This window comes from Phyllostomus discolor, chromosome 3 (assembly GCF_004126475.2).
Source record: "Phyllostomus discolor isolate MPI-MPIP mPhyDis1 chromosome 3, mPhyDis1.pri.v3, whole genome shotgun sequence".
Taxonomy (NCBI): domain Eukaryota; kingdom Metazoa; phylum Chordata; class Mammalia; order Chiroptera; family Phyllostomidae; genus Phyllostomus; species Phyllostomus discolor.
This window is the reverse complement of record NC_040905.2, coordinates 134,168,220-134,190,100: the sequence shown is the minus strand read 5'-3', so window position 1 is coordinate 134,190,100 and position 21,881 is coordinate 134,168,220. Positions and strand designations below refer to the sequence as shown.

At 42.4% G+C, this 21,881-nt stretch overlaps 1 protein-coding gene across 3 annotated transcripts in view; it reads left to right on the top strand.

Moving 5' to 3' along the window:
* FANCC (FA complementation group C) overlaps window positions 1-21,814 on the top strand; it is a 314,032-nt gene extending 292,218 nt beyond the window's left edge. For 2 of the 3 annotated variants that reach the window (XR_004902149.1, XR_004902148.1), the window contains 6 exons: window positions 6,578-6,653; window positions 9,586-9,667; window positions 11,965-12,139; window positions 15,211-15,417; window positions 20,779-21,367; window positions 21,401-21,814. Coding sequence is in view for 1 of the 3 variants with exons in the window: in XM_036021475.1 (XP_035877368.1) it covers window positions 6,578-6,653; window positions 9,586-9,667; window positions 11,965-12,139; window positions 15,211-15,417; window positions 20,779-20,982 (744 nt within the window). In the remaining 2 variants the exon portion in view is untranslated. Of the gene's footprint in view, window positions 1-6,577; window positions 6,654-9,585; window positions 9,668-11,964; window positions 12,140-15,210; window positions 15,418-20,778 lie in introns of all 3 variants that reach the window. The other variant, XM_036021475.1, reaches the window with a different exon arrangement.
* The last annotated feature ends 67 nt before the right edge of the window (window positions 21,815-21,881 follow it).

Here is a 21,881-nt window from a genome sequence, read left to right as displayed (position 1 = left end):
CCCCCCCCCCAAGAAAAAAAAACCCAACCTATCAGAACAGCAAGAAGAAAAAGGAATTTCAAAAATGAAGATAGCGTAGGGAGCCTCTGGAACAACTTCAGGTGTACCAACATTCGCATCACAGGGGTATCATAAGGAGAAGAGAGAGAGCAGGAAATTGAAAACCTACTTGAAAAAAAAATATCAGAGGAGAGACTAGAGGAAGATGGCAGTGAGACAGGTGGAAGCGGAGTCCACTTCCCCCTGTGCATGGGTGAAATACCTAGCCAATCTTCTGAGGAATATAGTGAACAGCCAACAGTATTCCAGCATACATGAAGATTGGAGACCAAGAATTGTAGAGGATGTTGAAGAATCAGACAGTGAGTCAACAAAAGCTGGAGCTGTGAAAAGACCAGTGTTAGACCCAAACAGGGATCATCCCAACAATAGAGACAGTGAGACAAATTTCACTTTGCTACTCCAGAGAACTTGCAAGATGGGAGCGGTGAACTCCAGTACACCTGCTGGAAGAGGAAACCCACCAACAAAGGAACCTCAACTATCAACAAGGGCCAGGAGGAAATGAAGAATACAATTTCTGAACTGAAGAACACAGTAGAAGGAATAAAAAGTAGGCTTGATGGAGCAGAGGAACAGATCAGCAAGCTGGAGGACAAGGTAGAAAAAAACACCCAGGAAGAGGAAGAAAAGGAAGAGAGGCTCAGAGAGAATGAAGAGGGACTAAGGGAAATGCAGGACAACATGAAACATAATAATATTCATATAATAGGGATACCAGAAAGAGAAGAAGAGCAAGGGATAGAAAACCTGTTTGAAAAAGTAATGATGGAAAACTTCCCTAATTTGATGAGAGAAAAAGCCACACAAATCCAGAAAACACAGAGAGTCCCAATCAAGAGGAACCCAAAGAGGCCCACTTCAAGACACATCATAATTAAAATGGCAAAATTTCAAGTCAAAGAGAGAATCTTAAGGGAAGCAAGGGAGAAATAGGAAGTAACATACAAGGGAGCCCTGATAAGGTTAGCAGCTAACTTCTCAGTGGAAACGCTCCAAGCCAGAAGAGAATGGCAAGAAATATTCCAAGTAATGAGAACCAGAGGCCTGCAACCAAGGCTACTTTACCCAGCAAGGCTCTCAATCAAGATAGAAGGCCAAATAAGGAGCTTCCCAGACAAAAGAAGTCTAAAAAAATACACCTCTACCAAACTAGCTCTGCCAGAAATGCTAACGGGACTGCTTTAAGGAAGAGAGAGGAACACAGGTATAAAAAGATGCCAGTGAATATGTACCTATCGATAAAAACCTTAAATGTAAATAGATTAAATGCTCCAATCAAAAAACATAGAATAGCTGAGTGGATAAGAAAGCATGACCCACACGTATGCTGCCTACAAGAGACCCACCTCAGGACAAAAGACCTACATGGACTGAAAGCGAAGGGCTGGAAACAAATTTTCCAAGCAAACAGACAGGGAAAAAAAAGCCAGGGTAGCAATACTCATATCAGACAAAATAGATTTCAAAAAAACAGCCATAAAGACCCAGAAGGTCACTTCATAATACTCAAGGGAAGAATCCACCAAGAAGACATAAACATTGTAAATATATGCACCTAACATAGGAGCACCCAAATACATAAAGAAAATCTTGGGGGACTTCAAGAAGGATATTGACAGCAACACAGTTATAGTAGGGGATTTAACACCCCACTGTCAAAACTGCAGAGATCTTTGAAACAAAATATCAACAAAGATATTGTGGCATTGAACAATGCCCTAGATGAAATGGACTTAACCGATATATATAGAGCCTTTCATCCCAAACATGCTAGATATACATTCTTTTCAAATGCCCATGGAACATTTTCAAAGATAGACCACATGATAGGACACAAAACAAGCCTCAACAAATTCAAGAAAATTGAAATCATGTCAAGCTCCTGACCACAAGGAACTGAAACTAGAAACCAACCCCAAGGGAAAAAACCCAAAACACTCAAAATCATGGAGATTGAATAGCATGCTATTAAACAATGAGTAGGTCAAGAATGAGATTAGAACTTTTTTAGAACTTTGAGAAGAACTTTTTTAGAGCTTTGAGAAGAAATCAAAAAGTTTCTGGAAATAAACAAAAATGGATTTCAAACAACCCAAAACTTATGGGAGACAGCAAAGGCAGTCCTGAGAGGGAAGTTCATAGCAATACAGGCCTACCTAAAAAAGATAGTAACATTTCAAACAACCTAATCCTACACCCACAAGAATTCAAGGAACAACAACAAAGACAGCCCTGAGCAAGTAGAAGGAAGGAAATAACCAAGATCAGAGCAGAATTAAATGACATAGAGACTAAAAGCATAATTCTAAGGATCAATGAATCCAGGAGCTGGTTCCTTGAAAAGATAAACAAAACTGACAAGCTTTTAAGCAGGCTCACCAAGAAAAAAAGAGAGGACCCAAATAAACACAATCAGTAATGAGAGAGGAGAGATTACAACTGATACCACAGAAATACAAAGGATTGTAAGAAATTACTACAAAGAACTGTATGCCAAGAAATTTGAAAACCTAGGTGAAATGGACAAATTTCTAGAAAAATATAATCTTTCAAAACTCAATGAAGAAGCAGCAGAAAGCCTGAACAGATCAATAACAGCAGATGAAATTGAAGCAGTAATAAAAACGCTCCTGACACAGAAAAGCCCAGGACTGGATGGTTTCACAGGAGAATTCTACAAAACATTTAAGGAAGAGCTAACCCCTATCCTTCACAGACTATTCCAAAAAATTCAAAATGATGGAAGACTCACAAACTCTTTTTATGAAGCCAGCATCATCCTAATCCCAAAACCAGATAAAGACACGACAAAAAAAGAAAACTTCAGGCCAATATCACTGCTGAACATAGATGTAAAAATCCTCAACCAAATATTGGCAAACCACATCTAATAACACATTAAAAAGATCATACACCATGATCAAGTGGGATTCATCCCACAGATACAAGGATGATACAATATTTGCAAATCAATTAATGTAATCCATCACATAAACAAAAGCAAATACAAAAATCATGTCATATCAATAGATGCAGAAAAAGCATTTGATAAGGTATAGCACCCATTTATGATAAAAACACTCAGCGAAGTGGGAATAGAGGGGGCATTCCTCAACATAATAAGGACCATATGTGAGAGACCTACAGCCAACATCATACTCAATGGGCAAAAACTAAAAGCTTTCCCACTAAGATTAGGAACAAGACAGGTTTGTCCACTTTCACCACTTCTATTCAACATAGTATTGGAAGTTTTAACCACAGCAATCAGACAAGAAAAGGAAATAAAAGACATCCAATTGGAAAGGATGAAACAAAACTGTCATTGTTTGCAGATGACATGGTAGTGTACATAGAAAATCCTATAGACTAGGCCAAAAAATTGCTCGACCTAATAAATGAATTTGGCAAAACAGTGGGATACAAAGTCAACATCCAGAATTCAAAGGCATTTTTGTATACAAACAACAAAACATCAGAAGCAGAAACCAAGAAAAAAATCCCATTTGATATAGCAATGAGAAAAATAAAATACCTAGGAATAAACCTAACCAAGGAGGTAAAAGACCTATACTTGAAAACTGCTCAACATTGAAGAAAGAAATCAAGGAAGACACAAACAAATGGAGACATATACCATGTTCATGGATTGGAAGAATTAACATCATCAAAATGTCCATACTACCGAAAGTAATTTACACATTCAATGCAATACCTATGAAAGTACCAATGGCATATTTCACAGATATAGAACAAACAGTTCAAAAATTTATATGGAACCATAAATGACCCAGAATAGCTGCAGCAATTTTGAGAAAGAGGAGTAAAGTAGGAGGGATCACAATATATGATACCAAACTGTATTACAAGGCCACTGTAATCAAAATAGCCTGGTACTGGCATAAAAACAGGCACATAGACCAATGGAACAGAACAGAGAGCCCAGAAATAAACCCAAGTTTCTACGGTCAATTAATATTTCAACAAAGGGGGCAGCAGCATAAAATGGAGTAAAAATAGCCTCTTCAACAAATGGTGTTGGGTGAACTGGACAGCTACATGCAAAAAAGTGAAACTCGAGCACCAGCTTTCACCATACACAAAAATAAATTCAAGGTGGATAAAAGATTTAAATATAAGCTGTGACACCATTAAAGTCCTAGAGGAGAACATAGGCAGGAAAATCTCAGATATTTCACGTAGCAGTATTTTCACTGATATGTCCCCTAGAGCAAGGGACATAAAGGAAAGAATAAACAAATGGGATCTCATCAAAATAAAAAGCTTCTGCATGACTAAGGGAAACAGTATTAAAATAAAGAGAACCAACCATATGGGAAAACATATTTGCCAATGATACCTCAGACAAGGGTTTAATCTCCAAAATATATAAAGAACTCACATGACTCCACTCTGAAAAGACAAGCAACCCAATTAAAACATGGACAGAGGATTTGAACAGATACTTCTCCAAAGAGGACATACAGAGAGGGTCCAGAGACACGTGAAAAGATGCTCGATATTGCTAGCTATCAGAGAGATGCAAATTAAAACCACATTGAGATACCACCTCACAGCAGTCAGAATGGCTATCATAAAAAAAGCAACAAACAACAAGTGTTGGAGAGATTGTGGAGAAAAGGACACCCTAGTGCACTGTTGGTGGGATTGCAGACTGGTACAACCACTATGGAAAACAGTATGGAATTTCCTCAGAAAACTAAAAATGGATCTGCCTTCCGACTCAGCAATTCCACTGGTAGGATTCTATCCTAAGAACCCTGAAACACCAATCCAAAAGACCATATGCACCCCAGTATTCATAGCAGCACAATTTACAATAGCCAAGTGCTGGAACCAACCTAGGTGCCCATCAGTAAATGAATGGATCAAAAAATGACGGTACATCATCTCCACAATGGAATTCTACACAGCAGAGAGAAAGAAGGAGCTCCTACCCTTCACAACAGCATGGATGGAACTGGAGAGCATTATGCTAAGTGAAATAAGCCAGGCGGTGAAAGACAAATATCATATGATCTCACCTTTAACTGGAACATAATCAACAAAAGATAAAAGCAAACAAAATAGAACCAGAGACAATGAAATTAAGAACAATCTAACAGTAGCCAGAGGGGAAGGGCATGGGGACTGTGGGGAGGAGGGTTTTCAGGAACTCCTATAAAGGACACATAGGCAAAACCAAGGGGGAGGGTGGAAGCAAGGGAGGGAGGTGGGTTTGGCTGGGCAGGGGGTGAGTGATGGCGAGAAAATGCAGACAAATATAATTGAACAACAATTTTTTTAAATGTCAGAAAACTTCCCTAACTTGGTGAAGGAAATAAATATCCAAATCCAAGAAGTGCAGAGCATCCCAAATAAAATGAACGCAAACAGGTCCACCAAGACGTGTCAGAATAAAATGCCAAAAGTTCAAAACAAAGGGAGAATCTTAATAGCAGTTAGTTACCTACAGGGGAGTGCACATAAGACTATCAGCTGATTTCTCAACAGAAACTTTGCAGTCTAGAAGGGATGCAGAAGAAATATTTAGAGTGATGAAAAGCAAGGACCTACAACCAAGATTGCTGTACCTAACAAAGCTACCATTTAGAATCAAAGGACAAATAAAGAGTTTCTCAGAAAAGAAAAAACTGAAGGAGTTCATCACCAAACTGGTATTATATGAAATGTTAGATCTTGAAGAAGGAGGAGGAGGTGGGAAGAGGGGAAAATATGAACAATAAAATGGCAATAAATACATGTGTATCAACTGAATCTAAAAAACAAAATAAAGGAACAAGTAGAACAGAAACAGACTCATGGGTACAGAGAACGTTTTGACAATTGTCAGATGGGAGGATGTTTGGAGGACTTGCTGAAAAATGTGAAGGGATTAAGAAGTACAAATCTATTGTTACAGAATAGTCATGGAGATATAAAGTACAGCATAGGGAATATATAGTCAATAATAGTCTAATAACATTGTATGGTGTCAGATGGTGCAAGATTTATCAGCATGACCACTTATTAAGTTATGTAATGTCTAATCACTGTGGTGTACACTTGAAACTTACATAATAATGTATTTGTAAGTAATTGAACAGTAACTGAAAATTTATAAAATGATAAGTTTAAGGAAAACCCATCTCACAACTGCCTTGGAAACTCTTACTTAAACAGAAGATTTAAGTGTATAATTAGGTCTATGTGAAGTGAAGAACTGATATAAACTGATATAGTTTATATCATAAGTTTATTTTTCTTAAGCATAGCTTTATTTTTCTTATGTCCCAGAAGGTGACTTTAAAAGATTTATTTTTCTAGAATATATTTATTAGATTCCTGGAAGCATCTTTTTTTTTTAAAGAAAGAAATAAATGTTTAAGAAAACATTCTGACGATGCTAGTACTAATGGTCCTTTTGGGGCAGAGGATGCAAGCTTTTATATTTTCTTAGCACTACTTCCAATCTTAATGTTCACACAGTTTTGAATTTTTTATTCTATTGTAGCTGAAGTTTACACTCAAGACCTACTTTCCTTACGCTTCTCCATCTCTTGTCACGGTGCTAATCCAACACCCAAAAGGTACGTAAAGATTGGTTCTGCCCAATATTAAGATGAATTCTGGGAAAGAGCACTGCCAGATCATAACCCTTCTCTCCCAGTTCCTTAGTATAAAACAAAGGAGATAGAAGTGGTTCTCTCCGGCATCTCTTTAAGCTCTCAGGGTCTCACATTCTGGGATTTTGATATGTCAGCTTGCTTGATGTCCCAGTTAGGATCATTTACCAAAAGAAGGAAAACAGAAAAAAAAGTGGCCTCTTGTTAAGTTTTGATAGTATGCTCTGGATACCACAAGTCCTCTGCTGCTAGCCAGATCCACCTAGATGCCAGGAACAGGCTAAGACTTGGCTGAATTAGAATAAAACAGTACATTTATTTGTATTTCACTCTTTCTACTCCATGCCCCTTGTTGCAAAGGAAAAGATAAAAGGATGAATGAAGCCAAGGAAATGTAAGGGAAATTTCTCCTAACCAAGTCAAGGAAGGCTTTTGAAAGAATTCCATAACTGTATTAGACCACAGCCTTCTTTGAGTCCATTTGCCAGCCTTCCATAGCCCATTACCAGTTGGGGAAATAATGGTTCCATCCTTAATTCAACTGGTGTTGATTGTTAACATGCCTGTGAGGGAAGAAGGCACTTTATCTGACTGGGGGAGGTAAGAGGAAAGAGTGAAAGAACCAGTAATACTTCCTTTTTATGCCATTTTTTGCATGCCTTTTTCCTGAGACTAGGGTAAGTAGATTCATTTTTTTTTTATTTTAATCATTGTTCAAGTACATTTTTCTCCCCCTACTCCCATTCCAGCCCACCCACCCAACCTTCCCCCCTTCCCCCCATTACCCCCCATCCCTAGTTTTTGTCCATGTGTCCTCCAAATTTGTTCCTGTAATCCCTACCCATTCCCCCCTGGGATTCCCTCTTCTCTCCCCTCTGGCCACTGTCAGGCTATCCCCTATTTCAGTGTCTTTGGTTATATTTTGCTAGTTTTTGTTTTGTTGTTTAGATTCCTGTTAAAGGTGATGTCATGTGGTATTTGTCTTTCACTGCCTGGCTTGTTTCACTTAGCATAATGCTTTCCAGCTCCATCCATGCTGTTGCAAAGGGTATGAGCTCCTTCTTTCTTTCTGCTGCATAGAATTCCATTGTGTAAATGTACCATAGTTTTTTGATCCATTCATTTACTGATGGGCATCTAGGTTGCTTCCAGCACTTAGCTATTGTAAATTGTGCTGCTATGAACATCGGGGTGCAAAGGTTCTTTTGTATTGGTGTTTTAGTGTTCTTAGGATAGAGTCCCAGCAATGGAATTGCTGGGTCATAAGGCAGATCCATTTTTAGTTTTCTGAGGAAGTTCCAAACTGCTTTCCATAGTGGTTGTACCAGTCTGCAGTCCCACCAACAGTGCACTAGGGACCCCGTTTCTCCACATCCTCTCCAACACTTGTTGTTTGTTGCTTTGTTTATGATGGCCATTCTGACTGGTGTGAAGTGGTATCTCATTGAGTAGATTCATTTAAGGAAGTAGATGAATTGGTTTCACAGCATTTTATAAAACCTGAATTTCTCTTCCTTTTTTTAAAAAGACATAGGTTTTCATGTGAAGTGACCCATCTGACACTGTCTTCTAGGATGCTAGAGACAGAGGTGGTGATGGGCCAGTGGGATCTCTGGCCAACAGTTCTGTGTAATTTAACCTGTGGAAACACAATGAGAAAACTTGAATAACAAGACAGAGAAGTCAGTAATTCACTTTCCAGGGCTACACCTCACAGCTTAAGTCAGATCACCGTAACTTAAGGTCAGCCTGCGTGGCTCCAACGAAGTATTGGACTTGTTATTTTTTAAGTTTGGAGATCTCTAAACAAAAGATTAGGTGGTGTGTGGTATATGGGCATGACCTCGGCCTACTTACCTTTTCCTTGGTGTGATTATCCCAGACTTGTCACAGGATAAGTAAATTCACACAGGAGTACAAGAGCTTCCTATGCTAGTTTCTGAACAGTTTTCTGCATATTAGTTTTAGAAAAAACAATGTTATATTCACAAATTAAAGTGTTTTTAATAGAAGAATCTTCTATTCATCCGAAATTGATTTTGTGCCCACTGTAAAGTCCTATGGGGCATGAAAGATGAATCACTTATGAGCCCTGACTCCCTAGGAACTGTAAGTAGAGGGGACATAAAATAGGCATCTAAACAACCAATATAAAGAAGAAAATGAAAATGCCTTCAGAGGCTACAAATGAAGAGTTCTAGGGGTTCAGAGGAGGGAGGGGGGAGACTGTCTGACCCTTTAATCTGTAATATTTGTGGAGTAGCAGTCATACTCTCACATTATCTTCCTCGTGGATACAATTATAGAATCTATCACTACATGCAAATATGGTAACCTTTTTCAGATGTTTCAAACAGCAGATACATACTCAGATGTGTTTAATTGTGAAACCAGAGAAATTAACTCAAGAAAGGGCATTTGTTTGTATGATACCCATGTTTTTTTCACTAGCCTTTACTATAAGCCTGTGATCACATTATAAATTCATCACAAATCATAGAAAAACAGTTGGGCAGCCCACTCCTAGTTTCTTAGTGATTGTTTTATTAGTCTCTATGTATTTTAATGTCACAAATTGTTAGCAGTAGAGGAGGGGGTGGGTAGGTAGAAAAGGAAAAACCTGGGCATCTGCAGCATAGCATTTCTGAATCCCAGGGTGGGCTGCTCATGCAGTCTTTGCTGACTCCACGTGCCTGAGTGTAGCCCCTGAAGTTGGCCTTGTGTAACACTCACAGTGTTTCTTCCCAGGCCTGAGTGATGGGTGCTGGCGGAGCTCCACTGACCAGGAAAAAAGAATGGCTTTTCCCCTAAACTCTTCCAGCCTTAGCTGCAGGTGGTTACTACCCAATAGGTTTGACATTTCTTCAGTTCTCTTCTGCTCTCTTTTCACCCACAGATATCCCACAAGGACTGTGGCACCAGCCACTGAAACGTATTTCTGAAATGCTCAGAGAAGTAGTGGAAGACCAGACTCCCAGGTAAGCAAACCCTAATGACTCCTAGGAGTGCTTCCCACATGGTTTCTCTGGACCCTTGTCTTTGCTTTAGCAGGGCTGATGGAAGGGCATTGTTGGTCTGTGACCATTCCCTCACAGGTAAACACACTGCTGAGTGAGAAGTAGAGGAAGCACAGAGCTGCTTGGACCACTTTGTGCTTCTCAGAATAAATAGGCATGCATATGTGAATACCTTGTATAGTATTAGATTTTGAAATATACAAGCATAATAATAAAAAGAACAGACCCTGAAAAAAAGCGGTGCCCACATGCTGTGAACTCCTGGGCATGCAGGAGAGGAATGCCTGTCTGCCCCTTGTCTTCTCTCTGCCTCTCTACGGGAGGAAATTCTAAACTGCTCCTATATAGTGGGATACAATGTTTCTTTTTCCTCCTCTCTGTAATAAATACTTATCTAAAATTTTAAAATGCTATTATATTAACATTATGATATCCAGTACCTTCTTATGTGGCTGATTTTCCTGGAAGCATTCACATTTAGGCTTTGTTAAGTTCTTTGTAACATAACTGACTTCAGCTTCCTCTTAAATTTCTTGTTTTTAGTGTATATTTTATTCATTTTCTATGCTAGCCTAGAAGACTGTCTGTGTTTGTTCCATCTGCCAGTTTTTCCTCCTGGAATTCTCGGTACTCTCATCTCAGAGCCGCCACAGATTAGAGGCGGTACTCTGTGTTTGTGGTCACTCCTGGAGTGCCAGGTCCTCCCTCCTCCCCTCCATAGGCCTCTCACCAATGGAAGAGACAAAAAGAACTGGTAGCCAAATCAAAGTGCTGGCCAAATCAATGACCTGCTGGCCAAATCAATGACCTGCCACACTGGCAGTCCTGCTTGTACCCTTTCTGGCTTCCTCTATTGAAGCATGGAACCTTGATCCCAAGCCCCATGAGAATCCTACCTAACCTAGATCTGCCTTAACTAGACTTTGGGGTCCATCTGTAGGGAGGGTCTGTGGGCAGGTTTTGGCACTTTATCAGACAGCCACATGGGACTGCCTCGACACTCAGTTACTGGTAGGAAAGAGGGAGAATGACCAGGGCCAACCCTGCATTGTAGATCTTGAACCCTGATACAAGCATAATGCCCACCTGGGAGCAGGGTGCACGAGAGGCCCTCTGCTCAGCTTACCGTCCGTGAGGGCTGCCGGGAGGAGATCCTCTGGAGCCTCTTCCTTGCTTTTGTGATGTCATGACCCAGCCCACCACTAACATGACCCAAGTAACATCGACTCGCCCTCTTGCGGGAAACAGTAAGACTGCCTTTCCTTCCGTTTCTCTTCATTGTCTTGCAAGCTAAATTTCAGAACATTTCATCAGTTATTCTCAGTGAGAACTTGGACAGGAGGAAAGCCGTAACCAGGGGAGGCAATGGCAGTGCTTGGAACTTTCGTGGGTCAAGCAGAGGAATATGGAGCCTGATCCACCAAAGACAGAGCACTGCAGAGGCTCCTGGAGCTCTCCTGTCCCGGGGTGTCCTCAGTTCAGAAGGAAAGTTCTGATCTTAAGTGATCTCAGGCCAGTCCTGACCCATTTTTTTCCAGGGGAGATGTTAAACTACTATCACTACCATGTAAATTTGATGGGTCCTCACCTTGAGCAGATTGAACACTTTAAACAACCATTGTGACTCCCAGTTTTCAGTGTGACAAAAGGATAGCTTCACAAAGACTATACATGATGACAGAAAAGAATACAATATACAGTCCACTAAAAATCTGTAATTGCCAAAATACCAACCAGAACCTTGTGCTTTGTCAGAAAGGGCACAGCACATGTTTCTGCCTGTGCCCCTTCTGGAGTCTGCGTTTGAACCCTGGGGACCCTCCTCCCTTCTTGCCCTGGAGCACCTGAATGGCTCCTGTGGCTGGGAGGCCCCCGCTCTGCACAGCAGCCCAGCTCTGCAGGCTGGAGGCAGAGAGGCGCCCCCGCAGCTTCTCATCCTGCATCATTCCTGCTGGTCGTGGGCCAACATCTTCCTTTCTCAAAGGTCTGCAGCCACTCAAGTTCCTGGATATGAAGATTTAAATGTCTGAGTTCTCGGGGCACTGAGGTTTGGAGAGGTATGCCTTTGAAGGTTTTATGATGAGTTCAGAGTGGCATTGTGAGCTATTTTTCTGAGTCTAACTTGTATTCCTTGCAAGTTGTACTTCAGTGGGTAAGAATAATTTAAGCCAACCATTCACAGACATTGCAGTTGCTTTAAGAACCAAAAGCAAAAAAATCAAGTTGCCTGGCTGCCATGTGTTTTGGTTCTGTTCCAGGTCCTCCAGAGGCCCCTTTGAGAGCTGGTTTTTGTTCATTCACTTTGGAGGATGGGCAGAGATGGTGGCTGAGCAGCTACTGATGTCAGAAGCTGAACCCCCTGAGGCCTTGCTGTGGCTCTTGGCATTCAGCTACAGCCCATGTGATGGGAGTCATCGGAGAGCACAGACCATGGTGGGTGGCAGTATGCAGTGTGTGTGGCGCTCAGGGTCAGTCTGTCCTGAGCTGAAAGGAGAAACAGGACATATGGGAAATGGGATCTGTGGTGGGTTTGGCTTTCACTAACACCCCAGGTACTTAAGCATTGAGTGTTCCCAGTTCCTTATGGTAGCGAGTAAGTGTCACCTGGATGAGTGATTGTGTACTGGGCTTGTGGTAGGAGATGTTTCCCGGTGTTCACAGAGTTGACCAGAGACCAGATGCTGCCACTTTGCTCTCCTGGAAAGCACTGAGGAGATGAGGTGCAGCCCTTCTGTCCCCAGGTCATTTTCTCTGCTCTTGCTCAGTTTTCCTGGCTGCTCTCATTTATAGCCATGCCTGGCCCTCGGGATGCCATGCAGAGTCCTGACCACCCTCCCGAGGAGCTCTGTCTTCTTCTGAGCAAGGGCCGGGCTGAGTCTGCTTCCGTCCAGACTTACTGTTTTCTTGGATCAGTCAGCAGGTCCTCACATTACTGGCTTTGTTTAGAATTCTTACTAAAGTAATCACATGATATTAACCACTTTGCTTCTGAAAAAGGACTTGGTCATTTTCTAAATAACAGAGCAGCTAAATACAGGCCTGGCTAACTGTCTGTGGCAGAGATAGTTGTTATTTTATGTAGAATATAATAATTACAGGAAGCAATGTTCTGATTAAAGGCATTGGCACCTCCCTTGCAAACATTTATTTGTTGGTTTTTAAAACTTCAATTGCCAGTACTTTTCATTGATTTTAATAATTAAAAAGAACAGCATGCCTGTTTGCTTGGTGTTCTCTGTTGATTGAGAAAAGCAGAGACCAGCACAAATATGTCTGTATTTTACTTCAGTAAAGGCTTGCATGGCACTGGAAAGAACACTTTGGGGTTTTACAGAGTTGAAATTTGGTGATAATACATTTTAGATCAAAAGTAGAACACTATTTAGAAATTAACACAATCCACATATGTATTTGAGGCTATCTGATTGAAAAGGAAACCTATTTCTTCCCTCTTAAAATATCACATTAAGGAAAATATTATTTATGTTTTCATCATCTTATTTTTCATAATAATTAAAATGTATGAAGCTGTACTGATTTCTAAAGTCCCTTATATGTATTTTTAAATATTTTATTCTGTATAAGTTAAGTTGGTAGCTTATTGTTAAGTTCCATATCAATCATAGAAACTGACAAAGATTCACTTTTGAAGTGTAGAGAGATAATCTGTCTAGTAAGATTTAATTTCTAGAAAGTTCTGCATTGGCATATCTTTCTACTTGTTAATTCATCCTTTAATAAAATCTACACAAAATCCTTATTCTGCATATGCTCTGTCATCCTGGATAACAGTGGACTCATAATCTTTAACCCTGTTGATCCATTCCTAGAAGTTACTCTGAGGAATTAGAGATCTATACAAATATTTATGTATAAGAATATCATCACAGCATTGTTTTGTAATTGCAAGCATTGAAAATGGCCTAAACTTTCAATAATAGGGATATTGGATAAATATTGTGGTATAGCCCAGCTATGAAATAGTGTTCTACCATGAAAACTTATGTTCTTAAAGAATATGTTCTAAAGATACTATAATTACTTAAAGTGCATTGTGAAGAGAAAACTGTAAGATACAAAATGCTGTGTGCAGTGAGTGCTGTGTTCACAATGCACGGAGAAAGGACAGAAAGTCTGTAAGCCTAGTTTTTAACAAGTCTCTTTGGATGGTAGAGTTATAGGTCATTTTAATTTTTTTCTTTTCACTTTTTTGTTTAGATTTTCTACAGTGAGCATTTATAAATTTTTATAATACAAAATAAAAAGTAATACTTAGGAAAGAAAGCATCTTCTGAAAAAATTAGAAAGCATTTAGTTATTGGCATGTCAGGAAGGCATTTGAAGGGAATGACAGTCTTGGATGAAATAAAGAGGAAAGAGATCGAGTCTTAGAGAATACTGGACTAGAAGAGAATGGATATGAAGGCATAGCTTCCTAGGTCCACTTAGATGGCCTCTGTGTGCTCCCATAGATGCCATCAGATGAGGGCCTGCTGGGCCAGCCAGCAGAGTGGTGGGGAAAGTGGTCCTCTCCTGTTGGGACACTGCCACTCTCCATGGAAGAGCCCCATGGTGCAGTTTCTCACGGTCTTGTACCCCCAGAACAACTCACACAGCAGTCCTAGTGTACTGGGTCTGTGACTGACTTCACTGAAGGAGGCTTTAACACCCACAAAAAAAGGCTCACACAAAATCTGTAAAATTGGTCATGGGAATTCTCAGAATAGGCCTATGTATTCTTTTGAAAATGATGGAACATTGCTGTTCATGAGTTCCATGTAGCATTCTGGACCTGTGGCTTTTAGTTCTTGCTTTGTTTTCCAAGTCATAAATGATGTACCATTCTTACAGCAAGCAGAAGTCTCAGCATGAAATAAATATTTTTAGTGCAAAAACAACCAGAGACCTATAACAATCACCATTATTGTGTGGATTTCACAGACTTGTGACCTCTACTCGAGCTTTAAACATGTATGAACAGACTATCCCAGTGTCTAAAACAAAGCAAGTGTGTGTGTGTGTATGTGTCCATCCTTCTCCCCACAACCCCACCCATGCCCGAAGATAGCAAAAGGAAAACCTCATGCTTATCAGAACACTGGCTCAGCGGAGGTCTGATAGCATGGGGCTTTCATTGATTTGTGGCTGTGATAGTGAGTGGCTTCAAGGAGCCTTTTGTTCTTTTTCCCACAATATAAAAATCTGACTACATTCTGCTGAAGACTTTTCTCCATTTCCTTTCATACAAGAAAAGGTCAATTCCTGGCATAGTGCCCTAGCTGCTTAGTGAGCAAGAAGAAAGAAAGTCAAGAAAATTCTATCACACCCATTTGGGTTTGTGTGGAGCAGTGTGGAAGCCCAGAGGTGGGCTACCTCGGTCTGCCCTTCCTGGGTGCTGGTCCTCTCTTCCTTTGGAGAGTTGCTTTGAAGTACCGAATAAATCCCAGAACTATGTGTGTCCCGACCCTTCCCTAATCTCTCACCTTTGAAATTGCATTCTCCAGGAAGAGGTGAAAGTGGTGCTTGGCCACCTCATGAAGCTGCTCAGAAGTCCGACCCTCTCAGCCAGGGATCTGCAGGCAGCTACTGGAGAGAGCCAAGGTGGAGACCCCAGGCCACCTGCCTGCAGACGGCTCATCAGGCACCTCCTCCTGAACTTCATACTCTGGGCTCCTGGAGGCCACACAGTTGCCTGGGAAGTTATCAGCCTCGTAAGTGTCCCCTTTCTTAGCATCCTAGTTTTCATTCACATGTCACCCAAGGACCTGGCCTTTGAAGAGTATGTGTACCAGGATGCTTGTCCAAACCTGGACACACAGACAGCAAGGTAGACAGCTGGGACGGACCCCAGAACCTGCCCCGTGCAACACCTTCATGTCACAGAAGAGAAAATGGAGGCTCAGAAATAGGCCGTGACTTCTCCCAGGTCACATGGCTTGCTCCCAGAGCACGTAGGAACAGCTAGGTTTCCTGTCTCCCCAGGTACTCTTCTTTCAGCTCAGTGCATGACTTGTTTCCTCCTCATGAAGAGAAACAAGGCCACAGTGAGAGTGTGTTCGCTGCGGTGGTTCAGAGGATTTTATTTGTTAATTACAAAAAAAAAAAATCCTTCTGGAAGCCCAGCTGACATGAGGGGTAAAGAACAGTTCATGATATTGGATTTGACAGTGATTTCTTGGGTGATAACACTTAAAAGCATAGACAACAAAAGAAAAAATAGATAAATTGAAGTTAATCAAAATTAAAAACTGTATATGCATCAAAGAACTCAATCAAAAGAGTGAAAAGACAATTCACAGAATGGAAGAAAATGTTTGGAAATCATATATCAGATAAGGGTTTGGTATCTAAACTATATTGGGAATTCTTATAAGCCAATGACAGAAAAACAACCCAATTGAAAAACAGGCAATGGATTTGAACAGACATTTCTCCAAAGAAGATGTGCAAATGTCCAATAAGCACATGAAAAAGTGCTCACCATGATTAGCTGTTAGGAAAATGCAAATCAAAACCACAGTGAGGTACCACTCCATACCCACTAGGATGCTATTACAAACATAGTCCAAAGATGGAAACAACCCAAATGTCCATCAACAGGTGAATGGATAAACAAAATGTGGTGTATGCTAGTCACAAAAGACAAACATTGTCTGATTCCACTTATATGAGGTACCCGGAACGGGCAAACTCGTAGAGACAAAAAGTAAAATAGGGATTATCCAGGGACTGGGAGGCAAGAGTTGTGCATTTTTCTAAAAGTACATAATGGAACCACTGTGTTGGATGTGATGGGGAAGGATGGGGAGTTAGCTTTTCATGAGCACACAGTTCCTGCTTGGGAAGATGAATAGTGGTGGTGACGGATGGTGGGGATGGTTGCCCAGCACTGTAAGTGGGCTTCATGCCACTGAGTTGTACATTTTAAAATGGCTAAAATAGCAAATTTTATGTTTATTTTTACTATGATAAAAAATGCTCATCTCAGAAAAAAGTACCAACATGCTGGCTCTCGGAATTTTGTTTTATTCCCATGTTTGTTTTTACTTTTTATTGCCCTATAATATACATAATTAAATGTATAGCTCAGTGAATCTTCCCAACCCAAAACACACATATAGCCAACAATCAAATCAAGAAAGGACTGTTCTAGCACCCAGAGGCCCCTCCGGCTCCCTTCTAGGGAAGGCCCTGTTTGAGTGTGAATGTGTGCATGGGGAGAGTCACAGTGACAGACAGGCTGCTGAGAACCCCAGGGACCAGCACCTTGAAGGTTCTCCTTAGTCCTTGTTAAATGGTCTGTGTGGAGTGGGCAGGCCCACCTCTCGCGTGCTCAAAGAGAAGCTATACAAGGGCCTGGGCATCGCCAAGAGTAGAAGAGGACTTGCTTGTCATGTGTGGGGCGCCATCTCCTCAGGGGCTACTCTGACCATGATCTATTGTGTACTTTGATAAAATGCTCACCTCTCTTACTTCCACATCCAGCAGTAAGAGCTAAAGAATGCCCACATGTCTGTAGAGCCTGGTACCAACCACCTTTGTCTCTGCCAGGCATGTGAGGTAATAGTCACTGATCAGTCACTCCCACAGCCAGGTGATCAAGGTCAACATCAACAGGGTAAGTTGTACTGACTGTGTGAACCCTCCATATGACCCAGACTAATCCTTAGAAAAATGACTGACAAATGACAATTAAGGGTTGTTCATCAAAATACCTAACTGATGCTCCTCAAATCTGTCCAGATCATCAAAAACAAGGAAAGTCTGAGAACCTAAGGAGACATGACGACTGAATATAATGTGGTACCTTGGATGGGATCCTGGAACAAAAGAAGGACATTAGGAAAAAAACAGGGAATCTAAATAAAGTATGAATTTTAGTTAATAAAAATGTATCAGTTTTGGTTGTTAATTCTGAAAAATGTACTGCACTAATGTAAGATGTTAATAACTTGACAAGTGGATGCGGGGGATGTGCGATCCCTCTGTATTATCTTTCAGTAAAATTATAAATCTAAAACCTTCAAAATTAGGTAATTTTAAAAAGTCAACAACAGGCACTTTTAAATCATGAAAGTGTTGGCAGCATTTTTGTCACCTGACCTCTGACCCCCAACCCATGCCCTGGGTACCTGTGGGAGCCTGGCCCTCCTTCTCCCTGGGGGCTTCCATCCACTCCTCTCTGGGACTGTCACCTGAGAGTGGAAAGGCAGGTCCTGCCCATGGGGTGTGGGAGAGCATGACCCAAAGAAAGCCCCTCAGAGACACCCCAGTCTCTGCTTCAGTTAGTCCAACACACATTCCCATCCATTCTAGGCTAACAGTCCCCATTCAGAATGGACTGTCCTCAGGTCTCACCCACAAAGAAGCTGCTATGAATAAGGAGCTAGGTCCTGTCACAGAGTTCAGGTGTGCTGCATGTGCCAGGAGGCCCATCCCCACAGAACAGTTCAGACCTAGCCGTGTACTAATACCTCAGGCCAGGGGAACACTGAAAACCCCGGTGCATCATCATTAGGTTTTGTCAGTCAGCTCAGCTGGAAAAAAAAATAATTGACAGATAAAATGCTAGTGTTTCTCTTCACACAGTGGCTTCTTAGCAGGTGGGTGGTCGCCATACCCAAGGTGCCCCTCCGAGCCAAGTAGCTTCCTGGGCCCTGTCTTTGCACATATTCTGAAACAGTTTTTACTGACACACCAGCCTTCCCAACTCAAGGCTTCCTGCAGTGGCCACCAACAGGCTGATGGCAGCCTGGCTAAAGCAACTGCTAATAGGACAGACGGAGGAATCATCAGCGCATTGCCAGCCTTGCGTGGGCTTCTCCTCACCTTCCATAACTCGTCTGCTCCTCTCTCTCTGGCATCCTGGAAAGAGTCCTGAGCCAGGTCTGCTTGGCCTGGGTAGTGGCCAGATGGTGGAAGTATTGGCTTTGGTGGCCTTTCCATGTCGGCAGCTCTGGCTTCACCAACCTGGGGACCCAGGCCCTGGCCCAGCTCTGATGTGAACTGAGGCTCAAGCAGAGCCAGCAGAGTCCTGGGTCCTGGGTCCTGGGTCCTGGTCTTGCCCCTCTTGTCTCAGCATCAGCTTTGGAGAGCATGCACACTCCAGACCTGGACATGAACAGCAGAGCTATGTGTCTGAACCCTGTTTCTTCGAAGCCTTCTTTCCATACCTTCTCCAAGGGGCCCCTGCCTTACCAAAGGGCTCCATTTCATTAAAGGTGCCCTATCCCTCCATCTCCTCCTTTCTCTTGCGCCCAAGCCTCTCCTACAGAGTGCTCCCAGCCTACTGCTTCCTCTGGCTCCTCTCAGAGGCCCCATGCATCAGTTTCTTCCAGTCTTGAGCTTCTGAGAGTTTCCTCAGACTCATTCATCAGAACCCTCATGCCTTCAACCCCATGTTCTGCTCCTCCGCTCACTCTCCTCTGCTCCGCCACCTGCTCAGGATGATGCAAGAGCAGCCTGGATTTCTCTGGGCCCTGGGGCTCATCTCTTGCCTCCTGTCCTGCTCTGACTTCATGTTTCTCTCTCCCTCTCCTCTGTCCTTGGTTGCTGGACCACAAAAATAGCAGCCAAAAGTTAGCTAGCATCTGAAATAGAGAGTTCAGTTCTGTAGTGGCTGAACTCAAAATGAATTTAATCCTTTTACTGATGTGCCTCAGCCAAGCCCTAACAAGCCAGGGTGCAAGTTTCTGACCTCAGCTGCAGGGAGGTGGGCTGTTGTCTGTGACTAGAGACCTTGAATAGAACAGGGTTGGATTGAACTGGCTTGTAAAGAAGACACATAGTTAGAATGGTACCACCACATTCGTCTGTGACAGCCACACCACCCTGCTTCCCTGTCCCTGGGCTGGAGGAGTTTCTGGGATCGCTGGGCAGTGCAGCAGGAGGTGGTCTTCCCTCCTCAGGTTCTAGGTAGTAGGTGAACTCTTCCACAGCTACCCTGGGGAACCTTACAGTGTTCCATCCACAAAGAACAGAGGCTGCATCTGTGGAAAGTCATCTACGGCATTTGTGACATCTGAGTAAAAACCAGGTAATGCTAATTAGATATACCAAGAGCCACAGTGAACCCCACCTGCACTGCAGCCTGCGCCCCACCCTCCAGCAGAGCCCCAGAGATGGAGATGGCTGACACTGTGGAGATGTGCCCCCCACCTCCTGCGCTGTGCTCACCCAGCACACATGCTGCCAGAGTGTCTGCCTTGACTGAGGATTGTCAGAGTGGGCTTCCTGGGCCGTGGCGTGGTACCTGGTGAACCAGGCTGCTCACCCTACCAAAAGGGCCCCACGTGGAGATGGAGGAAAAGCTGTCCCTTGGCTGCTTTTGCTACTTACACATTTGGTTAAGGATTCAATATAAACTGATACCCAAAAATAGGTAGCTTACTCTAAAAAAATGGACAACTTAATGACACTTGCATCAAAAAAAAAACACAATAAATTCTTCATGCAGCTAAATTGTGAGGTTCTTACCCTTCCCTTTCTGCTGAACTGAAATTCGTAGGAAAATATTGATGGGCACCAACAACTCAGAATCCCTTAAGGCTGTATTTAGCAGAACAAACAATCCCTGTGTTTCCTGCTTTCCTTGAGAATCAGGTGTTAAAATTTTAGATGCCTTTAAAAAACAAGTGTGCCGGGTTGCTGGCCCAAGAATGCCATTTATAAAGCTGTTTGTGTGAAAACAGGTGGCATATTCCTTTCAGCATTTTCCAGTTCTCATATTAGTGTGAGCCTTTTGCAGAAAGTCAGGCCCCAGCACGTCCATTTGCCTTTGCTCCCCCAGTAAGAAATCCCAAAGCTTGTGACTGGTATTCCAGGAAATGAGGTGCTTGCTTGTAGCCATTCTGTCAGGAGAGAGGGGGGTCCTTAGGAAATGCCTCTGCTCAGTGGATGGCCAGCCTCTGAGAACAGACTTTCTTGCCAGTCACCTTGAAAACAAAACAAGAGCCCTCTGGAGGTGAGAGGAATGCAGCTGCTTTTCTGGGACAGGATGGTTATGATTGATGCTGGACAAAGAGATGGTTCTGCCTGGAAAGTGTTTTAATTTGGCTTCTCTGTCATTGCAGATGGCTCAGACCGATGAGATGACCCATGAGATTATCAGCTTTCTTGACCAGACCTTGTACAGATGGGATCATCTTTGCATGGAAGCCCCAGCATCAAGGAAACTGGCCAGAGAGCTCCTTACGGAGCTGCTTGTGAGAGTCGAGCACAGGCCTGTTGGCCATGTAGCTGCCATACAGCCTGGGATCACTGGGGCCACAGGCTGAAATGATGGGCCTGCTTCTTTGTGGAATGGGTACCCTCTGTGAGTAGTGACAATAAGCCATAAATATCTTGGCAAGTTCTGGTGGTGCCCATTTTACAAAGTGAGAAAACAGGTACTTTAGCTCACACTCAGTCAGGCTACTGACTGGATTTTATGCCTTCAACCTTCTCTCTACCTACTCAGCCTGGGTGTCAATTAGAGAATCACGGGAGAAAAGGCTCAGATGGGAGAACAGATTTTTCCTTCTTTTTTTCCCCTTACTGAACCAAGATGCATGACTGTTATTTGAATGTTTCAAAGTCTTTGGACCCAGAAATTGGTCATGAGCCACTGGTCAGTTTAGAAAGTAACAGCCCTTTTCCACAGATCTGTTTTTTAGATGTCAGGTCATTGGTATTGGTCTGTTTTTTAGATGTCAGGTCATTGGTATTGGTGTTTCTTTTAATCCGCAGGGATTTAAGATCAAGCCACACTTTCTTGCTTTCCTAAGAAATTGTTCCAAAAGGAGAGTTTCCCTTGGGCAGCCCCTGAGCAAGCTGGGGAAGGAAGCAAGCAGTAGTGCAGGGACCAGTGCAGTGGTCAGTGGGGCACGGGTGCCAACGCGGCCGTGGAACCAGCACTGCCTGGGAGTGGAGCCAGGGCTGGGGCTGCCTCTCTGCTTTCGTTTGCTGAACACTGGCTGCTACTGAAGGAGCGCACACTGCCTCAGAGGTGGCTGAAGGGGATCTAGGCCGTATTCTAGAAACATTAGAAAAGATTATGTATCAATCGTTTTGTTATGTGAAATGGAAGTGCACATTTCTAATAAATAATTGGTAACCCCAAGGTTAATATTTACTTTGCATCAGTTGAAGATAGTTTTTCCTTCTGAGGCTTAGGCTTAACTTGTATTGATTGTTT